Source organism: Tasmannia lanceolata, unplaced genomic scaffold, assembly GCF_043159265.1.
Source record: "Tasmannia lanceolata isolate RefF3 unplaced genomic scaffold, GAP_Taslan_0.1 ptg000037l, whole genome shotgun sequence".
Taxonomy (NCBI): domain Eukaryota; kingdom Viridiplantae; phylum Streptophyta; class Magnoliopsida; order Canellales; family Winteraceae; genus Tasmannia; species Tasmannia lanceolata.
The window spans coordinates 1,404,387-1,423,886 of record NW_027518714.1 but is presented as its reverse complement, the minus strand read 5'-3'; the positions used below and the strand labels follow the sequence as shown (position 1 = coordinate 1,423,886).

The 19,500-nt window shown below is 38.0% G+C and overlaps 1 protein-coding gene across 1 annotated transcript in view; it reads right to left on the bottom strand.

The window, feature by feature from the left end:
• Window positions 1–140: 140 nt before the first annotated feature.
• GMI1 (gamma-irradiation and mitomycin c induced 1) overlaps window positions 141–19,500 on the bottom strand; it is a 76,642-nt gene continuing 57,282 nt past the window's right edge. Inside the window, exons 20-38 of the mRNA XM_077370697.1 lie at window positions 18,857–19,012; window positions 18,495–18,516; window positions 18,272–18,386; window positions 18,032–18,148; window positions 17,544–17,867; window positions 17,298–17,428; window positions 11,196–11,373; window positions 10,997–11,105; window positions 10,763–10,860; window positions 8,557–8,655; window positions 8,105–8,171; window positions 5,846–5,931; window positions 5,444–5,725; window positions 4,989–5,159; window positions 4,387–4,501; window positions 3,033–3,249; window positions 2,725–2,916; window positions 1,712–2,032; window positions 141–663 (exon numbers count right to left, since the gene is read on the bottom strand). Coding sequence (XP_077226812.1) covers window positions 399–663; window positions 1,712–2,032; window positions 2,725–2,916; window positions 3,033–3,249; window positions 4,387–4,501; window positions 4,989–5,159; window positions 5,444–5,725; window positions 5,846–5,931; window positions 8,105–8,171; window positions 8,557–8,655; window positions 10,763–10,860; window positions 10,997–11,105; window positions 11,196–11,373; window positions 17,298–17,428; window positions 17,544–17,867; window positions 18,032–18,148; window positions 18,272–18,386; window positions 18,495–18,516; window positions 18,857–19,012 — 3,065 coding nt within the window. The 3' untranslated portion in view covers window positions 141–398. The remainder of the gene's footprint in view (window positions 664–1,711; window positions 2,033–2,724; window positions 2,917–3,032; window positions 3,250–4,386; window positions 4,502–4,988; window positions 5,160–5,443; window positions 5,726–5,845; window positions 5,932–8,104; window positions 8,172–8,556; window positions 8,656–10,762; window positions 10,861–10,996; window positions 11,106–11,195; window positions 11,374–17,297; window positions 17,429–17,543; window positions 17,868–18,031; window positions 18,149–18,271; window positions 18,387–18,494; window positions 18,517–18,856; window positions 19,013–19,500) is intronic.

Genomic DNA, 19,500 nt, shown 5'->3' with positions numbered 1-19,500 from the left:
TAGGGATGAAAGAAATGGAGAGAGATCGGAAATTACACCAATAAGGATACAACACTGATGGCCAATTTTCAGGAAAAAAAACTCGTGTTTGCAAAACAATCCGGACACTAATAACTATAACTAGAAAACTTAATTCTAGCTTTATATAATACCCAAAACATAATCATATAAAATTTATAACCTACGGAAGTTGCACAGAAAAGGAAGCCCACGTGGCCAACATATTTACAATAGGGACTAACAAACCCAATTCTACGGTAGACTAAGAGTGAGACACTGCCAACATATTTACAACAGGGAATGCTAACCCATTTTATGGTAGACTGCCAGTGAAAAGCTCTATATACAGTATTATCTATAAAAAGCAGCAACAACAGGGTATCATGATCAGGGATATCCTAGCTCTTTGTTTCCGGTTTGTCCTCCAAAAGAAAGCCCTTGATCAAGGGTACCTTCTCTGCTACAAATCTCTGCAACCGTTCTTGTTGCTTTGTAAACTTTTGCAATGTTTTGTCATGAGCTTTCTCTTCTTTTGCTATTTCTTGACGCACCGCCTCCAGCTCTGCTAACTTACCTTCTATCATATTAAAAGCATCCATGCTAACCTGTGAGAGAGGCCTCTGGACTTTGGGATCAACCACTGGAAATAAGATGTCTGTTTCCCTGTATAAGACACGTCGCAACAAATCAAAACATAAAAATTGGCAAAGCAAAATTTAAAAAAAAAATATACCATGAATTTCCAAACAGGAGAGTGACTTCCAATGGGTCATTGTTACAAAGATTGATGCAGTGCGGAGTACAGTGCACACAACAAAGAATATGCTCATAATCACTGTCAAATGGCGATGCGAGATTCATTACCTTCCCTCTCTATCGGACCAATTAAAATAGGTCCATACCTCAAGCAAGTGGTGGCCCAACACCTGACCACCGCCTGATTGTGAGCAGAGTAGTGATGAACAAATAAGACCATTTTTTTACACTTCACACACGTGTTACGATTTGAATTGACAACATATGCTAGATGCTACTAAAACTAAGACAACTGTTACAGGGAAATAATGGCTCAACTCCCTTGATCTAATAATAGCACCCCCATCTTGTTTAAAAGTTTTCTAATCAGTTACTGAAGCCGGTTACTATCAACAACAAATCAGAAAACTGTTCTAATAAGTGTGAGTGGCCGATATAAAAAAAATAGGGGAGTACCTGTTGAAACAGGGGGTTATTGTTTGTTTACAGGGGTATAAGTGTAAGTAACATAATTGGTTTTTTTTTGTTTGAATGACGTAAGTAGCATAATTGTTAATATCTTTTATATATATATATATATATATATATATATGAGAGAGAGGTCCAAAATACTAGTTGTTAGTAACATATTTATAGACTAATGCAACAGCTAGAGTTGCTAAGGCCTTTTGATCGCCATAATATTAGATAGTAGTATCTCTAAGTGTTTTAGAACTTTAATATCTCCCTCATCACAAGATATGTCTCGCCGCTTGCAAGTGCCCACACATATTTCACTGTTATTAACAATTAAGCTGTACCACCAAAATCAAATCAATGAATCTGGAAAATAGGAACGGAGAAATTGCAATTCTACGGCCCGAAACAACATTTGGTCATGAGAATCTGATCAAGAACATAAATTTTTATAATTGAACTTGCAGAACCTAAAAATCACCAATCTGCATGTACTTACCGATGCCCAAGGGAAATAACTCCATTTCCTCTCTGGATTCCACCGTCCAGAGAGATGGCTCCAGATTTTATATAGGAACTAGCCTGTTTCATCTGTGCCCTGGTTTGATAAACTTGGAGTTCGCCGAAAAGAAGGTAAAACAAGGTCTCCCGAAGGCCATGACCTGTAATAGTTCTTGTATGCAAGTGATGCATGTCTAGATTGATCATGTTAACTGCATATCCTAAGTACCCAGGCGGGAGCTTTCTAGATGGTAGGAGAGGATCTGGCAAGGCCAGTATTCTCTGCGGATCATTGCCTTTGAACCCTCCACTAAAAGGCCTGTCAAGAAACTAGACTAGTTAAAGAAACTTTCCACTTTCAAAATTGCAGATTTGCATACCCCATAAGAAAGATTTTGCAGTAAACATAGTAATTTAGCACGCAGTCAGAAATTTATAGTCTTCAACAGGTTACACCCAAGGGGTTTGCTAGGGGACCATCGCAGAAGGCATTTCGCGGACCGGCTGCTGCATGAGAGAGAACCCACACAGGATTAATTAAATGAATAAGACAAAAAGTGAGCCTGTGGGTTCTCTCTCATGCAATTGCTGGCCCGCGAAATGCCTTCTGCAATGATCCCTAGCAAATCCCTACACCAAAATTACAATTTGAGTGCAAATTGGACCTCTGTAGATTTCACTCTGTGCAACAAAATTGGAGTTTGGGTGTACATCCAAAAACAACCAAATGCAACCAATGTGGGCAAAAGTAATTCAATTCACAGTTGTTACACACGAGAACTATAAGTTCTCTTGTCAGACAAAAAATAATTCGGAGGCAGACTTTTTCGCCAACACATTGAGTGTGTGCTACAAGTGTGTAAACTGTTGTCGGTACTGAAAATACAGCAAAAAGTTTTTTTTTCGTTGTATTGATTATTTACTTCATCATGGGCCATAAATGCCTAGAAGGGATTTGTCTATTCAAGCCAAATGCTTCAGATCCTTGAATTAAGAAGCCTTCTACACTACCTTATCTCCTCAAGACATATGACAAGAAAACGCCCATTTATCTTTTTACCCAATGTAGCTGCTGCTCCGTGAAGAGCAGAACTCCGGTTTATTTCTCCATTCTCACTATATTTTTCCAAACTACTTGAATTTTTAGATGATTTGCAGACAACTGCAAGCATATAATCTTCACCCAAATACTCAGCAAACATCCTGCAAACAGAGAAATGGTATATCAAAGGGAAATCATATGCAGGGTCAAATTACTTGTAATTTCCTTCTAAGGCTGATAAAACCTAAAAAGTGAAAAAAGCCGTGAGAAAGTTTACCGACTAAGGATTTTGCTGTCAACTGTTCCAAGAAGAGCAACAAGGCCAACTACATCTTTCATAAGATGTTTCTGTGGTTCTTGAAATTGAACAGCCCTTAACAGATTACAGAAAACACTTGCAGCAATATCACCCTTCCCTTCAATTCTTTTCCAGATCTGTTCCTTTGCATTCATTATGCAGTCAAATTGACCCAATGATTGATGTCCCATTGAAGCTGGAAAATACACCACATTTCATATTCACTTTAAGTCAGTTGGCATAATTAAATTTCCATCATCATATAGCTTATGCTCAAGAAAAAAGTATGATAAAGCTTCACCAAATCTGAGGATAAACCTTCAAATTCAAGAAACAAGAGATGCACTAATCATAGGTAAGGAGTGCTAGGGACCTCAATACCAATTATCGCTACCACGATATAACCGGTGAGAATAAGAATGAGGAATATATTAGACGAGTCAAACAGAGCGAAAAATATAGGGGTGAGTGATTCGGTATCATTTCACAGAAAAAATTCAGTTGGATGTTCACTTTTTTATTGAAGCTAGATGTAATAACTATATCACAATATTAAAATTTTAACAATAGAAATACTAATGATTTTTTCCTAAACAATATTTTATTTTAACCACCTGAATGAAAAATTAGAAAAACGTTTGTAAATGTGATTTCTTAAGTACTGTTTCTCAAACTCCTTTACAAGATAGGAATTCTAGTCCTTAATTAAAGACCACCGGAGTTTTTTATTTGAGATAAGTTCTTAACTTTGAAGTTTTCAACTTTTCATTTTTCAGATTATAATTATTTTCTTTATTATTTAGTTATTTGTTTGAAACTTAGTCATTTAAATTCTTGATTCGGAAACTTAGTTCACATCCCACATGTAATTGTCATACTATTGACATAAAATAATTTATCATTATGAATTACAGAGTGATAATGTCAGTCACATTTTTTGCAATATGAGCACCACGAATTCGATTTATTGCTGATAAATGCTACTATGGGTCTAAAACAGTTTTCCTTAGAAAAATAGCTGAAGCATTGACTGTTTGCAAATGGATGAAAGGATCCAAAAGGTGCTTCATCCAGATAACATTCTTACAGGATAACTCCATAGTTTTGAGGTAATACAGTTAATGGTCTTAATACTACTAAGAGTTACATTATTTTCTAAGATGACTTTAATTCCTCTCCAAATTCACAGATTAAACATATTAGAAACATTGTGTTTTACCATATCTTAAGAGACGCTCAGAAAATTGGAGGAACTTTTGATATATTTTGTAACATAACATCCATCACAAGCAAAACAAGGAGAGAAAATTGATCTTGTAAGGAATTTTAGAACCTTGTAAATCATATATTTCTTGCCCAATCACTTCCTTCTGACAATTGAGCATTTTAAGCTTGCTTTCATGGTCATCAATCCGTTGTGAGACTTCAGCAACAGCTTCTTCAAGATTCTGTGGAAAAGCATGGAAGAAAAGATGAACTGTACCGCAAAATCTAGCAAGGGTTAAATATATTACTTAATACCTTTTAATTAGACAAAATGTCTTACTGCTAAAAAATGATAAATATAAAGTGCAAATTAGTGGTGACTTTTAGAGCTAACGTGGCCATGCTTCAATTTCCCACATGCTTATCTGACCATATCATGCCACTGAGAGCCGGATCAAGGACCAGTTGCGAGTAAATTAGTTACCAAGATACGATAATCATATCAAAGACCAAAGCAATACAAAAACAAATTATCCAAGAAAAGTTTCTTAAAGCCAATGAAAAAAAAAAAACCAGCATTTGAGACAAATATGGACGGATTAGAAATAGAAATTGTTTTCTCACAGAAGCATGGGGTACCTGAAAAGTTCGTTACTATAAGGATAACTGACTTTTAAGTCCAAATAACATTGAAATAAATTTCTAGTACAGCCAAATCTGTCAGTTTACCTTCCAATCATTCATGTGGGAATCCACCAAGGTGTGCATATGCTTAGTACTACAGTGAGATGAATCCTGGAGGAGCAACATCCTTCCATCCAAACATTGTGATTGGACCACATCTGAATCTGGCTCTGATACAGTGACCAGCTCCAATTTGGGAGCTTGCATAATACAGACCTAGACATAAAAATAAAAATAAAATCTCGATCAGAAAATACCAGTCTAAAATCTACTTGAGTCTATCATTGACTCACCCGAATCGACTCGGTCTTGGCCCTACCGAGTCAATAGAAAATCCTTCAAATCGCTAGATTTAATGAAAAACACTCCGTGCCAATCATTGATAGGCCCGGGTCAACTCAATTTTACCTTGGTGAGTAGTTGTCTGAGTACAGTTTATAAAACTGGGAAACACAGAGGATGCAATTCCAAAAATAAACAAATGGATGAAAGATTGCAACCTCAAAACTTATGCGGAGTTCTGGGTGATGAGAATGGGAAGCCATAAAGCAGAAGTTCCCTTGCTCATGGGGAACTGGAATAGCAGGTACAGTGCACCTCCCATGTTGGAAAGCATATCGAATTGTAGTATCTATTTTTGATGATTCTGATATTATTGTAAGCGTATGAAACAAGCCATGTATTGCATCATCATTTATTGCTTCATCAACTGCACCTTCAGAGTCAATGATTTCGAAGACAATGTTTTCCAGTTGAGAACCGGCGACACAATATCCAGGCACCTGAATGAAACAAATCCAGAAAGATATGAGATGAGAGATTAATAGAAGCATCCATGCTATTCCATTCAGGTAATCCCATTATAGTGAATGGAAAAGAAACAAGTTTGGTAAAGTAGTTACCCCAGACACGGCTCTCAGCTCCCTTTTGGCAATCTGAAAGTCTTTCTTAAGGAACATTTTGTCACCAAAATAAACAGAAATAGACGCTGTGCAAGGTCACATAATTAGAAGGTCACTTAATTTATTTGCATAAAAGTGCAAGAAAGTCATAAACCTTTTTAAAAGGATTGTTGTTTGATAGAGAAGACAACAAATATATGATTTAAACCAAAACTAATAATTCTTGCAAATATCAAGAATGATTCATGGGCTTCTATACACCCTATTTAAAAGGATAGTTGTCTGATAAATGTACTAACAATCCCACAATTTGATACATAGTTGACATTTCTTGAAAACTAATTGAATGTCCTCTGAATAAGATACCAGTAAGAAATTCCAGGATAAGTAAGGCATACCACTCAACCGAGAGTAAAGGGTAACTCAAATTGTTTATGTCAAATACCAGATTCATCTGACTCCATTCACTAGATCCGAATCAATAGTGTTTTTTTTTTTGTGTGAAACAAAAAGTGTTTGTCATATTTTCAGATTTCTGTCCTAACCAATGCATTTTTTAATTCCATTCAACTCTTTGTACATCTCTCCACATCTTTACCATCAAACCTGAAATATGAAATGATTTCTGACGTAAGACGAAAAAAATTGTTAGAGGAAGTTATGTGCAAATATTTGTACGTGATAGAATATCTTTTGAAGATAGATGCAAAAGCAAAAAATCACGAAGCAGCAGCCTAATCATCTTTCCCTTCTTCTTTTTTTTGCATTATACATACGTACATAATGTTTTCCCCCTTAAATTGCTCTTTTAAACTATTATTGAAGATGTTTCCTTTTTTTCTTTTTCCTTTATATTTTCCAAATTAATGAATAAAATTTATGTATTTCTTCCAATTTCTGATTCTTTTTTTTTTTTTTTTGAATGGTAAAAGATTTCATTCCAAGAAAAAAGACCAAGGAGATCCATACAAGGAATAATGAGAAAAAGCAAAGACAATACAAAGACAAGCCCGCATGGAGCAAGAAAAAATAACAAACCAGGAGGGAGGAAATCAAACAACTCCATCTTCGCCCTCGACACACCCTCTCTAACTAATCTATCAGCCACTCCATTGGCCGATCGCTAGACATGAAGAAAAGATAAATTAGGTCCGCCCAACCTATCCTACATCTTATAAAAAAAAGGGGGCAAATCTCCAAGGATACGAATGGGAACCCCCCTAAGCCATCTTATCACTTTAAGTGAGTCCTGTCCCCCTCAATCACCACTTTATCAAGGTCAACATTTTCAAGGAACTTTATTCCTTGATGAACTGCTTGTACTTCAGCTTCATTTGCATCTGCTACTCCTATTGGACCCGAGAATGGCCATCTCACTACACCCTGCTTGTCCCTAAGGACACCCCCCAATGCCAGAAGGTCCAAGATTTCCCAAGCTAGGCCCGTCAAAATTAACCTTTAGAAACCTGAATGAGGGTAAAGTCCTCACCCAAGATATAGTGATGGCAATCACCTTATTGTATAGGAACAATGCTACCTTTGAATATCCTTTAAACACCCGCGCATTTCATTCTATCCATAGAACTACTAGGGAAAAATTCCAAAGGATCTTCCCTTTTTTTCTCCAAGGAACCACGGGCCAACATTCCAACAAATCAATAATCTTGGCAGGGAAGGACCAATGTATCTCAAATCTAGATAAAATACGGCTCCATACTTCTCTTGCCACCTTACAATGCATGGAATCCAGCGACTTATATCAATGTTAACATGTCTTGTGGCTTGCAGATTTAGCACATAAATATCATGTGGTTTGTGAATATGGAACAGCCATGTAGTATGTCGTTGTGCTTGAGAACTTGTCTGAAGCACATGGCCTTAATCCAAAACAAAGAAACTACATTTGACTCTAGAGTAAAAGCAAATAAACTATATGGTACAAATATGGAAATTCTTGGAAATTTTTGTCATACTAAACATTGATATGTAGTTCCTAAAATACTCTTTTACGATAATGATATGAAAAAGACACCTACACAATATCGAAAAAGATAGTTAATAATGTCAAACATAATCCTACAATAATCTCAACAGATTCTTACAAAATATTTGGACAAAGTAAGAGACTTAAGAAGTTCTTCAGGTAAGTTGATATGTTTTCCATTCGCGATAACCATTCACAAATAGGTATGAATTTCTAAAAGAGATGCGCATAAGAAAAATCAACTAGACCAAAAAAAATCAAGAAAGAGGGAATACCGCTTGTGTTATAACCCCCTGTGACTTCCAAGAGCCCACCAAGGTTCACATATCCTTGACCATCTACCTACATTAACATACAACCTTAGACAATACCAAGCATGCCATATCACCTTGTGTGGAAAATAAAATGTTCACATCAAGATATCTAAATAATTATGGAACTAGGGAAAGGTGTTGTTATCATTAGAGTATGATATTATAAATAATAACTAATTTGAAAATTTTAGCTTAGAATTCCAAAGAACACATAAACAAGAGTTCAAGAAATTGAATGCCCATTGTAACGTGCAAGCTACTCACAAGTGCTTTATTAAAGCCCCATGTAGCCAAGTTAACATTATTGGAAATTTTCATGTTTGGAGCAAAGTACGTACATTCAATTTTCTACTCATAATGACACAATTGAAGCTATACAAGAATGCTAAATGAAGGTCAGAAAAATGCTTCACCTTATGCTTTGAACCAATATGATCTTGAAAACGAAACCCATCCACATCCAAGCGAACTTCTATCCCTTCCTCAACATGATTTCCACAACCATCCAATAGCTGGTGCAAGTCCGATGGAAGTAAATGTTTAAAAAAACAACATAATCTAAAAATAGCGTCTATAAGTCAAACTATATTATCATCCAAAGTGAGAAACAACATCAAAACAAACTATTAACATTTCGCTAGCACCTATGCTGCATTTATTCACAATCTTTGTACAGCATTCTAAATGTGTGAATACATATTTAGTATGATATGCACCCCATGGTTCGAGTTGACCCAGATTTAGGAAGAATACAGAGGCGAGGTTATGTCAGATCATGTGGATAAGGTGCAGTAAGTGGGCATTGTCGAGCCCAGAACATTGTTCGATGACATAGTGTGCTTTTATGGCATAATTTTATAGGGGTGCAACTTGGGTCGGGTTCAGGACCTGTCCCCGATGGGTTCAACCCGGGAAAAAGTGGGGTCGGGTTGAGTTCGGGTCGGGTTTAGGTTGAGGGTTTGGGCAACCCGACCTGAGTAAAACCTGACATTTTTTTATGATTTTTTTTTTTTTGTAAGCTTAAAAACTCGTTTGGGTCATGTTGAACTCGGGACGGGTTCAGGATGGAAAAAAGGGTTCCTCGGGTTGGGTCGGGTTGGAAATTGGGTCGGGTCGGGTCGGATTCAGTTTGGAAAAAAGGGTTCCTCGGGTTGTCCTCAACCTGACCCAAGTTGCACCCCTATCATTTTACTTCTAAGGGAAGGAATTGTCGTGAGGAAGTCAAGAAAGCTTTGTTCTCGATGTCGGGAGGTGGTTAGAGACTTAGAGTGATATTTGATGCCCATATTTTAGAACATTTTTTATGGGCTGCAGTCAAGTCAAATAGTAGTACCAGTGCTACTTTCATCACTTATCCCAAAAAAGGATGGTGCGAATGGCCTCATGAATTTCCAGTCGATCAACGTCATGGGTATCTATAAATTATAAGATTTTATCTTAAGTGTTAGCTAATAAACAGTGGCGAGTGTTGGCTAATTTGATTTTGAAGCACCAAAGTGCGTTCATTCACAGTAAAAAATAATCCTTGACAGTGGCCTTATTGCTACCGAGTATGTCGACTAATATCACAAGAATGGAAAACGTGGTATGCTTTGTAAGGTGGAAAGAGAGAGACTATGACGGGGTTGAGTGGTGCAGTCTGGATTATCGTTTAGGCAGGATGATGTTTGGTTCGAGGTGGTGTAGTAGGATGAAGAGTCACATTTCTTCGATTTGATGCTCCGTTTTGATGAATGGACTTCCAGGAGCCTTAAGCAGGGAAATCAGCTCTCCTTGTTCCTCTTTACTATAATGGCTGATTCGTTTAGTAGGATGATGGATAATGCTTGAGACAATGACTTTATCAAGGGTTTCACTCCACTGGTTTGGAATTTTTGCATCTTCATTACGCTAATGACACCCTTCTTTTTCGTTCTGCCAATGAGGAGAGAGTTAAAAATCTGAAGGCGGTGATAAGATGTTACGAGGCGATTTCTGGGAAAAGAGTTAACCTCTAGAAATTTGCAATGACAGTCGTTTGGCTGCAAGAGGTGACTGGGGGGGGGGGGGGTGTGTGTGTGTTACTTGGGCGCATGGGGGGCATCTATTCCTAATTCTTATATTCAGTGTTACAATTTACAAGGCCCAATCCACCGCACCATCACATGCTTCAAAGTATCTTGACTACTACTTCCAAATGGTTCTCCAATTGAATTATCATATTGTCTAACTATTTTGTCACCTACTCTAGTACTTCCCAATAAGTGTATTCAATTCCCACAGCTTATCTGAATCATTTCCCAACTCCCACATTCATTGTGTACCATTTCCTAAATGTTCCCTTTTCTAGGAAAATCATTTTCAGCTATCAAGCACTTGTTAGAAGCTGTAGATGCAAGAATAGAGAAAATGTGTTACTTTTTATTAAATAATTTCTTCATTTATATTCTATTTCAATAATTTTACAAATTGCAATTTAGTAGCTGTTAGAAATAGCATCAACACTTTAAAACAATACAGTAAACATTAATAACATGATTGTGCATAAAGCTGAAGAAAGTTAAAAAAAAATAAAAAAGCTGAAGAAAGTTCAACATGGCACATCATAATCGGGATTATGAAAATGATAAAAGAGATTACCTCTAATCTGAGCTCCTTGATCAAAACCCCAGGTACGAGACAGTTCTGTAAATTTAGGCAGTGAATCATCCTAACGCGATATAAAGGTCCTGGAATGACTGGTATAAGTCGAATACACAAAACGGATGAGTAATTAGAACACAACCCTCATAAAAGTAGCCGAAGATAATTCCTAACCTACATAATAAATGGATGATACGCATTGATACAGAATGTTAAAAAGTAAGACACTACCTTTGCAAGGAACAGATACAGAGAATAACTTGTCATGTGAACATATCTCCAAGGTTGCTTCATAAAGTGGACGGATCAAATCTAGCTCACTACTTTCAACAAGTATATCCTAGATAATTTGGAAAATCCAAGCAAGTGATTAAGAAAATAAATACAAGGACGTTGGAAGAACAGTGAAAAATACTAAAAACCGGCATACCGTAATTTCCAGAGACATTTTACTCGATGAAATGCCAACCATCAGTTTGTCTATGTGAATAAGTATTATCCCTTTTGTATTTATTTTGATATCCAATTTGGGAACACCAGCGAATGGAATCCGATTATAGTACTCATCATAACATGCAACAGAAAGATGTGGAGCACAAGAACCAACCCTGTTAAATCACTATCAATTAGAAATGGTAACAGAACAAGAAAATGTATAACAGCAAATTCCATGCTCCCACTGTGGACAGGAATTCAGTTGAAATGGTTCATCTTCATAAAGTATTCAATGATTCAGCAGTGTATTGTATTCTACCATGAAATACAAACATGGATCAAAACACGAATGTTATGACAACATTGACTAGCTCTGGTCAAGTCGATGCTATTATTTTCGAATAAAAAAAAATCACAGAATGGGGAACTTAGAAGGCTCGGTCTGCCTTCTAGGGGTCTTATATTTTGGGATATATGCAACTACGATATTAAAAAAAAAAAAGGCTCATCAACAAATCTGAAATATATGCAGCCTTCACAACAAGATCATGTCTGACCTAGTTTTGTCGAAAGCTCAAGAGATCAACAAGGTCGCCTTTTCCCATGTTCCACTTATTATTTTGAATTTTTAGAATTTGGACTATGATACCCAGACATGGATATGGGGACTACACGTCAGTTCAGCAGTGCCTATCATCCCTATAAGGATAGACAAAAGGAAGTGGTCAATCACAGCCTCATGCAATTGCAAAGATGTCTAGCTGGAGAGACCTCATCAATCGGACTTAATTTTGCCCCCAAGAAGAAGTTGTATAAAATAGTGTCATGAATCGTTCTACTGGAAAATCCCTTTTTGCGACTATCTACAGAGACCACATTCGCCACTTTTTTATTGTACCCTGTTGATCTATCTTGGTCAGTGTAGTGTTGAAGCCAAAGACCTTGTTCATTGAATAAAAACCTAGAAATAAATTCTCTAATAAGGATTAAACACAATTTGCAGCATATGTGAAAAAAAAAGAGAGAGAGAGAAACAAAATCACACAATGCAAGAAGACAGGATTTACGTGGTTCATAGCTTAAGCTTTTGGAGTAATTTTTTATCACCAAATTGAGAAATATTTTGTTTTTCCATATTTCTTTTACTTTTCAAAAAAAAAAAAAAGATTTACGTGGTTCGGCAATCAGCCTACGTCCATGGGAGAAGAGTTTCACTATTTCGGTTTACGGTCACAAAACCCTTCTTCTCGGCCAAGAAATCACAATGAAAACCATGCTACCTGAAATCCTAACATGCGGCTTATATATCAATGCCACTACATCAAAAAATTACAAAAATACCCTTTTCAGTCAAGGTCCTGTATATTGAAGGAATACAGCGCGGGTGCATCACGCACATTAGTCCGTTAGGGTCCTGATCAGCACCGGAGAGATCACAAATTCAATGTTGAGGATTTGATGATTGCTTATTTTTGACGAGAGCGATTCCCACTTGTAGCAAACAAGTTGAAGCAGAAGATGTTCGGACCTTGCAGAATCTTCAAAGAGTTGGGTCCAAATGCATATCTATTGAACCTCCAAGGGGATGTGATGACTTCTCTGATCTTCAACGTTGCAGACCTTTCCTAGTTTCACTGAGGCCTCGGAGAGCCCAATGACATCGCCACCTTACCATTTAAAGCGATTCATCTATGAAGGACAAGATTCACATCATGGATATAAGGACGACTGACACTTGTCGATGATTGCATTGACGATAAATTGTTCGTTGGCGAGATTGACCGTTGACAAATTATTCGTGGATTTACGAAGTTGGCTTGTGAAGACTTCGGAAGACATATTTCAATGTGTTACCAACGTTTACTCCATGGAGTCGAGTTCTTCCTAAATAGGGGGAACTGATGTGATCCAAACGACTTGATAATGGACCTTCATTATTATATTTGGGCATGATTAGTTGAAGTTATTTTTTCTTTTTATTTAGGATTTATTATATTTTAGCATGCTTATTGACATAGATGTGGGGGTTGTCCACATCATCTAGGGCTAACAGTTGATCCCCCTTCTAATTTTCCCCACACTATTCTCCATACTATGCCCACTTATGCCTTATTAAGCCCCTCAAGTCACTCATGACCTTTTTATTTCCCAAGGCCTAAATAGGGCATACCACTCAAAAAAAAGCAACCCTTGTAGAACCCCAAAGAGAAGCCCTAATCCCAAACTTCGGAAAAATCATGGGAGCAACCCCTATACCTAGCCGTTAGGTGAGAACTTCTCCCCATATTGGTTCCTTCTCCTCCTCCCTCTTTCTCCTCTACTTTCCTCCCCAGCCTTGTTCCTTCTCCCCTCCTTCCTCCTTCCCTTTCCCTTCTATAATGAGGTTCGAAAGCAAATGAACCAGTTGTGGGTGTGTTCCGCCTTTGATTACAATTGACAGTCTGGGTGCCTCGATCACATCGGTTCCTTCTCCTCCTCTTCTCTTTCTCCTCTAGTTTCCATCCCAGCCTTGTTCCTTCTCCCCTCCTTCCTCCTTCTCTTCCCTTCCACTTTCTCTCCCTCTTCCCCTCTCACTTCTCTTTATCTCTTCCACTTCTCTTTCTTTCTCCCTTCTCCCTCACTTCTCTTTCTCTCTTCCACTTCTCTTTACTTCTTCCTTCCCCCTCACTCTTTCGGCTAGCCCATCGTGGCACTACAGCTGCCCTTCTTTTTCTTTCTTCCCTCCCCTTCACTCTTTCGGCCAGCCCATCGTGGCACTACAGCTGCCCTTGTACCCCACTTCTCCCTCCTCTTCCCTTATCCTCTCAAAGGGTTGTCGGCCAGCACAACCCCTTTTGGCTTCAACAGGCAGCCTCTGGCTCTTCCTCCGCCACATCCTTGATCAACAACAACTCTGATTAGTTGTTCTCTTTCCCTCTTTTGTACAGGTCAATCATTTTGGCTATTGTCCTCCCTCTTTTTTGCTGTACTTCATCAAGTTACAACAAATCTAGACCTTCATTTCCCCTCCTTTTCAAAGTCATAGCTGTCCTATCTGACCTCTTTGCTAAAAAATGCAGTTACAACATCTACTTCTCATCATTATTGAGGCTACTGCCTTGCTGTCCCTGCAGTTTCCATTGCCTCTATACCAATTTTCTCGCCTTTCTCTTCCTCACCGGTGGGCCTGGCAAACGGGTGGGCCGGGCTGGGTTTGACCCGACCCGAACGGGTCCGGGTCATACGGGCAGGGTAAAAAATGACCTGGAAAATTTACGGATCACGAAGTGTGGACCCCGACCCCACTCGTACGGGCCAGGTCGACCTGCAGGTCACCCGTTTTTTCCCACATTTTTTTTACTATTTTTCCCCCTGTTTTTTTTCCGCTAAGTCTGCATGACCTGCGGGTTTTCCCATCACCCGGCCCACCCGTTTGCCTGTTGTGCATGCATCATAGACCCTAAATGAAACCTGATGGGATAAAGGGTTAATATTATCCGATCAATGTGAAAATCAATGGCAATGGGATGGACTTTTCCAGCCCAAAATCCACTGTTGCAGACAACACAAGCCCGCTTTAACTACATGCTCACAAACCCAATTCACGTTAAACCCTTGTCAATGGCAGCTTTCAATACCCACAACCTGAACCCTTTTATCACTCATACCCTAAAATGTTTCTCAAGAAATACGTTACCACAGGAAGAAGAAGACCAAAAAAAAATCAGAGAAACCTAATCAAAGAAACCCCAAATAAAAAAACAAAACCCTTATCAGAGAAGAAGAACGAGAGAGAGAGAGAGAGGGAGAGAGAGAGAGAGAGTGGTACCGGAAGAGAGTTTTCGCCTGTGGGTGGCGTCGGCTAGAGGAGGCCGGTAAAAAACGGTGCCTGAGGCAGAGGGGAACCTTGGTCTCTTAGGGTATGGTCTTTCAAAAGCCAGAGGGGAACCTTTGTCTTTCAAAAGCCAGAGAGAAATTTCGCCCAAAAAAAAAACGTCAAACGTATTCCAAATTTCGCCACAAAAAAAACACAAGACTCTATATGGCATTTTTACGGGCACCCGCAGGTCAACTCGGACCGGCCCAGTTTTTACGGGCAGGGTGGACCCGCGGTTCATTTTTAAACGGGTTAAAATGAGTGACCGGGACCCTGAAAAAACGGGCGGGCAGGGTCAACCCGTGGGTCCGGGTCACTTCTTGCCAGGTCTACTCACCGGGGCGGTTGGTACAAACCTTTGACAGACCGTGGCTGCATCGCCCCAGCCCTCTTGGGATCTCCTCCACAAGGTTCGTGACCACAGCCTACACGATCAGCTGATATCTGACCTTTATTATCCACTACCCTATATAAACTTCAATTTACAGCCCTACTCATTGAACAAACTTTTGGGTCGTAGCTTTGTTTTTTTTATATCATTTCACGGCGTGGACAGATTAGTATGTTACAGTTTCATCTAATTTATGGATCTGATCTCTTAGCATGAACTATGTGTTTGCAAAATATAATGGCCATTTAATTCTAGTTTATTATTTTGGGTGTTTAATTCTGTTAGTGGAATGAATGCCCTGCTTTAATTGAGGTCTGCTCACTTTTATGCTCTTGACGTTCTCTAAAAGAACTTGCGAACGCTAGGTTTTCACCATAATTAAAGAAGTAGCAGCTGAGCTTGTGAGGTATAGGGTGCCAGAACATGCAGTAGGATGTCTTTCTTCCTTTTTTCATTGATAAGTGATTACATGTTTCGAGGAAGGACTAGGCAAGGCATCAGGAATCGTTCCCAAGAAAGGAAATTAACTAGGAAACATTGGCAGTAGATGAGTCATGTGGAAGCGAGTACAAGCGCACATTTTCAAAAAAAATAATATAACTTGAGACACAGAGACAATGTCGAGACCATCACCATATCCAACAAAGACACACTTCACAGCTTGAGGGAAAAGTTTATCCTTCTCATGTGGAAGAAGAACCATACAAACATAACTGAAGACATGGAGAAAGTACACTAACTTGTTGTTTAAGAATACATTCTTATCTATTTAGACACACTTGATTTTATGAGTATAAACTTGTTTACAAAGGTATTTCAATGTTACATATACACCAAATGATGGTTTATATAAGTCCTCTATGTTTCACATATCCGATAGGTTTTTAGTTTCGAACTGAATGAGGGAACAGATCTAAATAGGTCTTGGGTTTCCAAGGATGGAAGAAATAAGATCTGACAGGTTTGAGTCTTTGAAAGGAGGTGGGGAGCAGATCTAACATTTTAGTTACAGATCTATGGGTTTGGGTGATATATCAAAGGGTTTTTATGAGCAGAGGGGCAGATCTAACGTTGGGAAGGGTCTCATGAACGAAAGACACTGGATATGGATATTGAGAAATGGGAAGACATAGGTATTCGAATGAGACGTGGAGACAGATCTCACAGGTGGCGTAGTAGATACAGTCACATATCTAGAGGTCTGGGTTTCTAAACTAGGATGCAGACATGCAGTGTCGGAGATCTAGGGTTTTGGATTATAGATCTAGAGAAGAGATCATAGGGAAGTTTCAGCACTTACGCATGCAAGATAGAAACAGCCACACAAAAAGGAAAAAAATGAGAGCTCACGGCCCATGAATTGTCTCTCTTTTCTAGTATATAATAAATGAGATGTGACAATTACAAGTGTACACATGTCTGCAATTCTGTTATGAGATCTTTGTTCACGAAGAACTCGAGTTAACGAAAGCTTCACATTCTAAAAACAACTTTCTGAAAATTTAAAGCTATTAAACCGTTTAAGTTAAATCAGTACATGAGTCATACGATGCATGTTTTAGCAGCCCTAATAGTTAGTACGTAGACAATTTGATTTCACAATTTATTTATACTGCACCATTGTTTGAGTTTATTTACTAATTTGCTGACTTTCCAAAGCAATTCTCAAAATACAGACTCAATCAAACATATGGCAGAGTTTCATGTCAACTTGGTTCATGCACTCATCATGCTATATTTTCAGAGGACAGAAAATATTGTAGCTTCAATTTTCCATGCCCTTTAATTTTTAATATCTGAACAATAAAATCTTCCACATTTCCTCATGCTAGATAGTAGAAGGTTCCTACCTCACAACAAGTGATTTTCCATCATTGAATGGACCCTGTTCATTGCATAAAAGCCCCCACTTCCCAACCTCACAAGATGGCTCAACAATTATTTGTTTTTCCAGCTTTATGCAACTTGAATCTGGACAAATCTGATAAACATAAAACAAAATACATCCAGATTATTTTAGTCATGCAGAAACAAATATCCTTCCCTACTTTTAACCAAGATCAAGATATCATCAAAGGATCCAATACAGTACTTACAACACGGAAGGTAAAGCTATAAGCACCCGCATTACGAAAAAGCATTGAGAATTTGGAACCCAGAGGAAAGATATAAAAGCCATGCAATCCTTTACGTGACGAAGCTTTGATGCGTTCTGCACAAATAGGTGCACCATCTTGACAGTCTTTACCTTTACCGAAACGTATAATTTCCATCTTCATTTCAAGATCATTCTTCAAAATATACTTTTGATCAAGACCTTCAGAGGGGCTAGAAGTAGTAAAACAACCAGGCCTAACAACAGCCACAATTTCGTTCGGAGGAACGTATCCAGCATAAATTCGAGTTTCGATAGGCAATGCCTGAAACAAGATTTGAAGCAATATCAATATTAATGCATTCGACTTAAAGATAGACCAAATCCAATCCCTTGGTTTGAAATTAAACATGATACTGTAAATATAATGGAATCTCAGGTATGATCACACTTTGATTAAGGATACCAGGACCACCGAAATGAACTAACCCCATTAATCTCTAACTGACGGCATTGATGAGCATTTAATACACTAATTGAGGAAGGAGCCTTTTGACGCTGCTTTTCAAGTTGATAACCCCAGGCAGCAGTATCCATAGGTTGGCACTGGAGTGGAAGATTTAAGAGTTTGAAGATATAAAGTTAGCATCTCTATGTTGTATTTTAATAGTCATTACTTTATGTGAAACGTAAAAACATGCTGAACCAAAATCAAAGGAAAAACATAACCTTCCCAGAGTCGATCACATTTATGGGAAAAGATAACGAGTCGCGAATGTCAAATGTAGGACTTTCACCATTCACTGTAAGCAGGGAGCCTTTGTCTTCCGAGCAACCTAGCGGCCTTCTCAGAATGACAAAAACATTTTAAATAAAAATGAAAAAAATAAAGAAGCACAAAATAATAATGAAATGAATAATAACGGTAAATGCAAGTGCTAAGTAAATATACCTGCATATAAGACGTGCAGCCCCTATACAAAATGAGAAAATAGGTAGAATTTATCAAACATAGTGGCAGCTACATGAATGTGTGCACGCGTACACTAAGACCCATGCATCCTAGAAAAATGTAAGGCTATATTAACATATTCTGGAATGCATATGCTGTGCATAACGTAACATTCTCAAAAAATTGTGGGTAAACGGCAGCATTTTGCTAACAGTGCCACACATGTAAAGTTCTCCTACGAAACAAGTTGGAGTTTCAGAGATAAATGACTATATGAAAATACATAACAAGCATGATCATATGTACAACATTCCCACAGACACAGATCATGTTCATACATAAGCTGAAATAAATTTACTTACCACCAGCATCTCCTTCAAACCCTTCTAGTAAAATGTACTCCAATGTTGCATAAATATTGTTTTTATGGCACCGCTCTGCCCCTTTAAGAATTTTAACCCTCTGCCCTGATTTCCAAGATGCTCCTTTCCTCCTTATGAGTTGATGCACTCTAACAACTACAAATCACGGATAAACATAGCAAGATTAAACAGATAGTACCAAATAAAGAAAACCAAAATATTCAAAGCTAATGACAGAGATGCACATTGTAACACGGATTTTCTAATAACCAACCTGAATGTAGCAAAACCAGGTCATGAATCTAAGTTCGAGATGTCCTATTCCATAATTTTTACAATGTTTGACCATTTAGCCTAGAAATGGTAGATGCCCATAGAAACCATCTACACAATCTAATGGAAGATTTAACAATAGTAAAACCCTCTTTTGCATAGACTACGTGGGCGGTATTGGGATTATTTTGGTTCTAGATGGATATTGACATGTTATTGATAAATGGCAGGTCCAGTGTAATGTGTGTTCATGTGTTGCTTTAGAATTTCAAGTGTTCTTATATTTACATTTAAAAATAAAAACAAAGACATTTAACTTTTACAAAATTGTGCACGTTTTTTTTTCAAATTGTAATACCAAATTGGTCCAC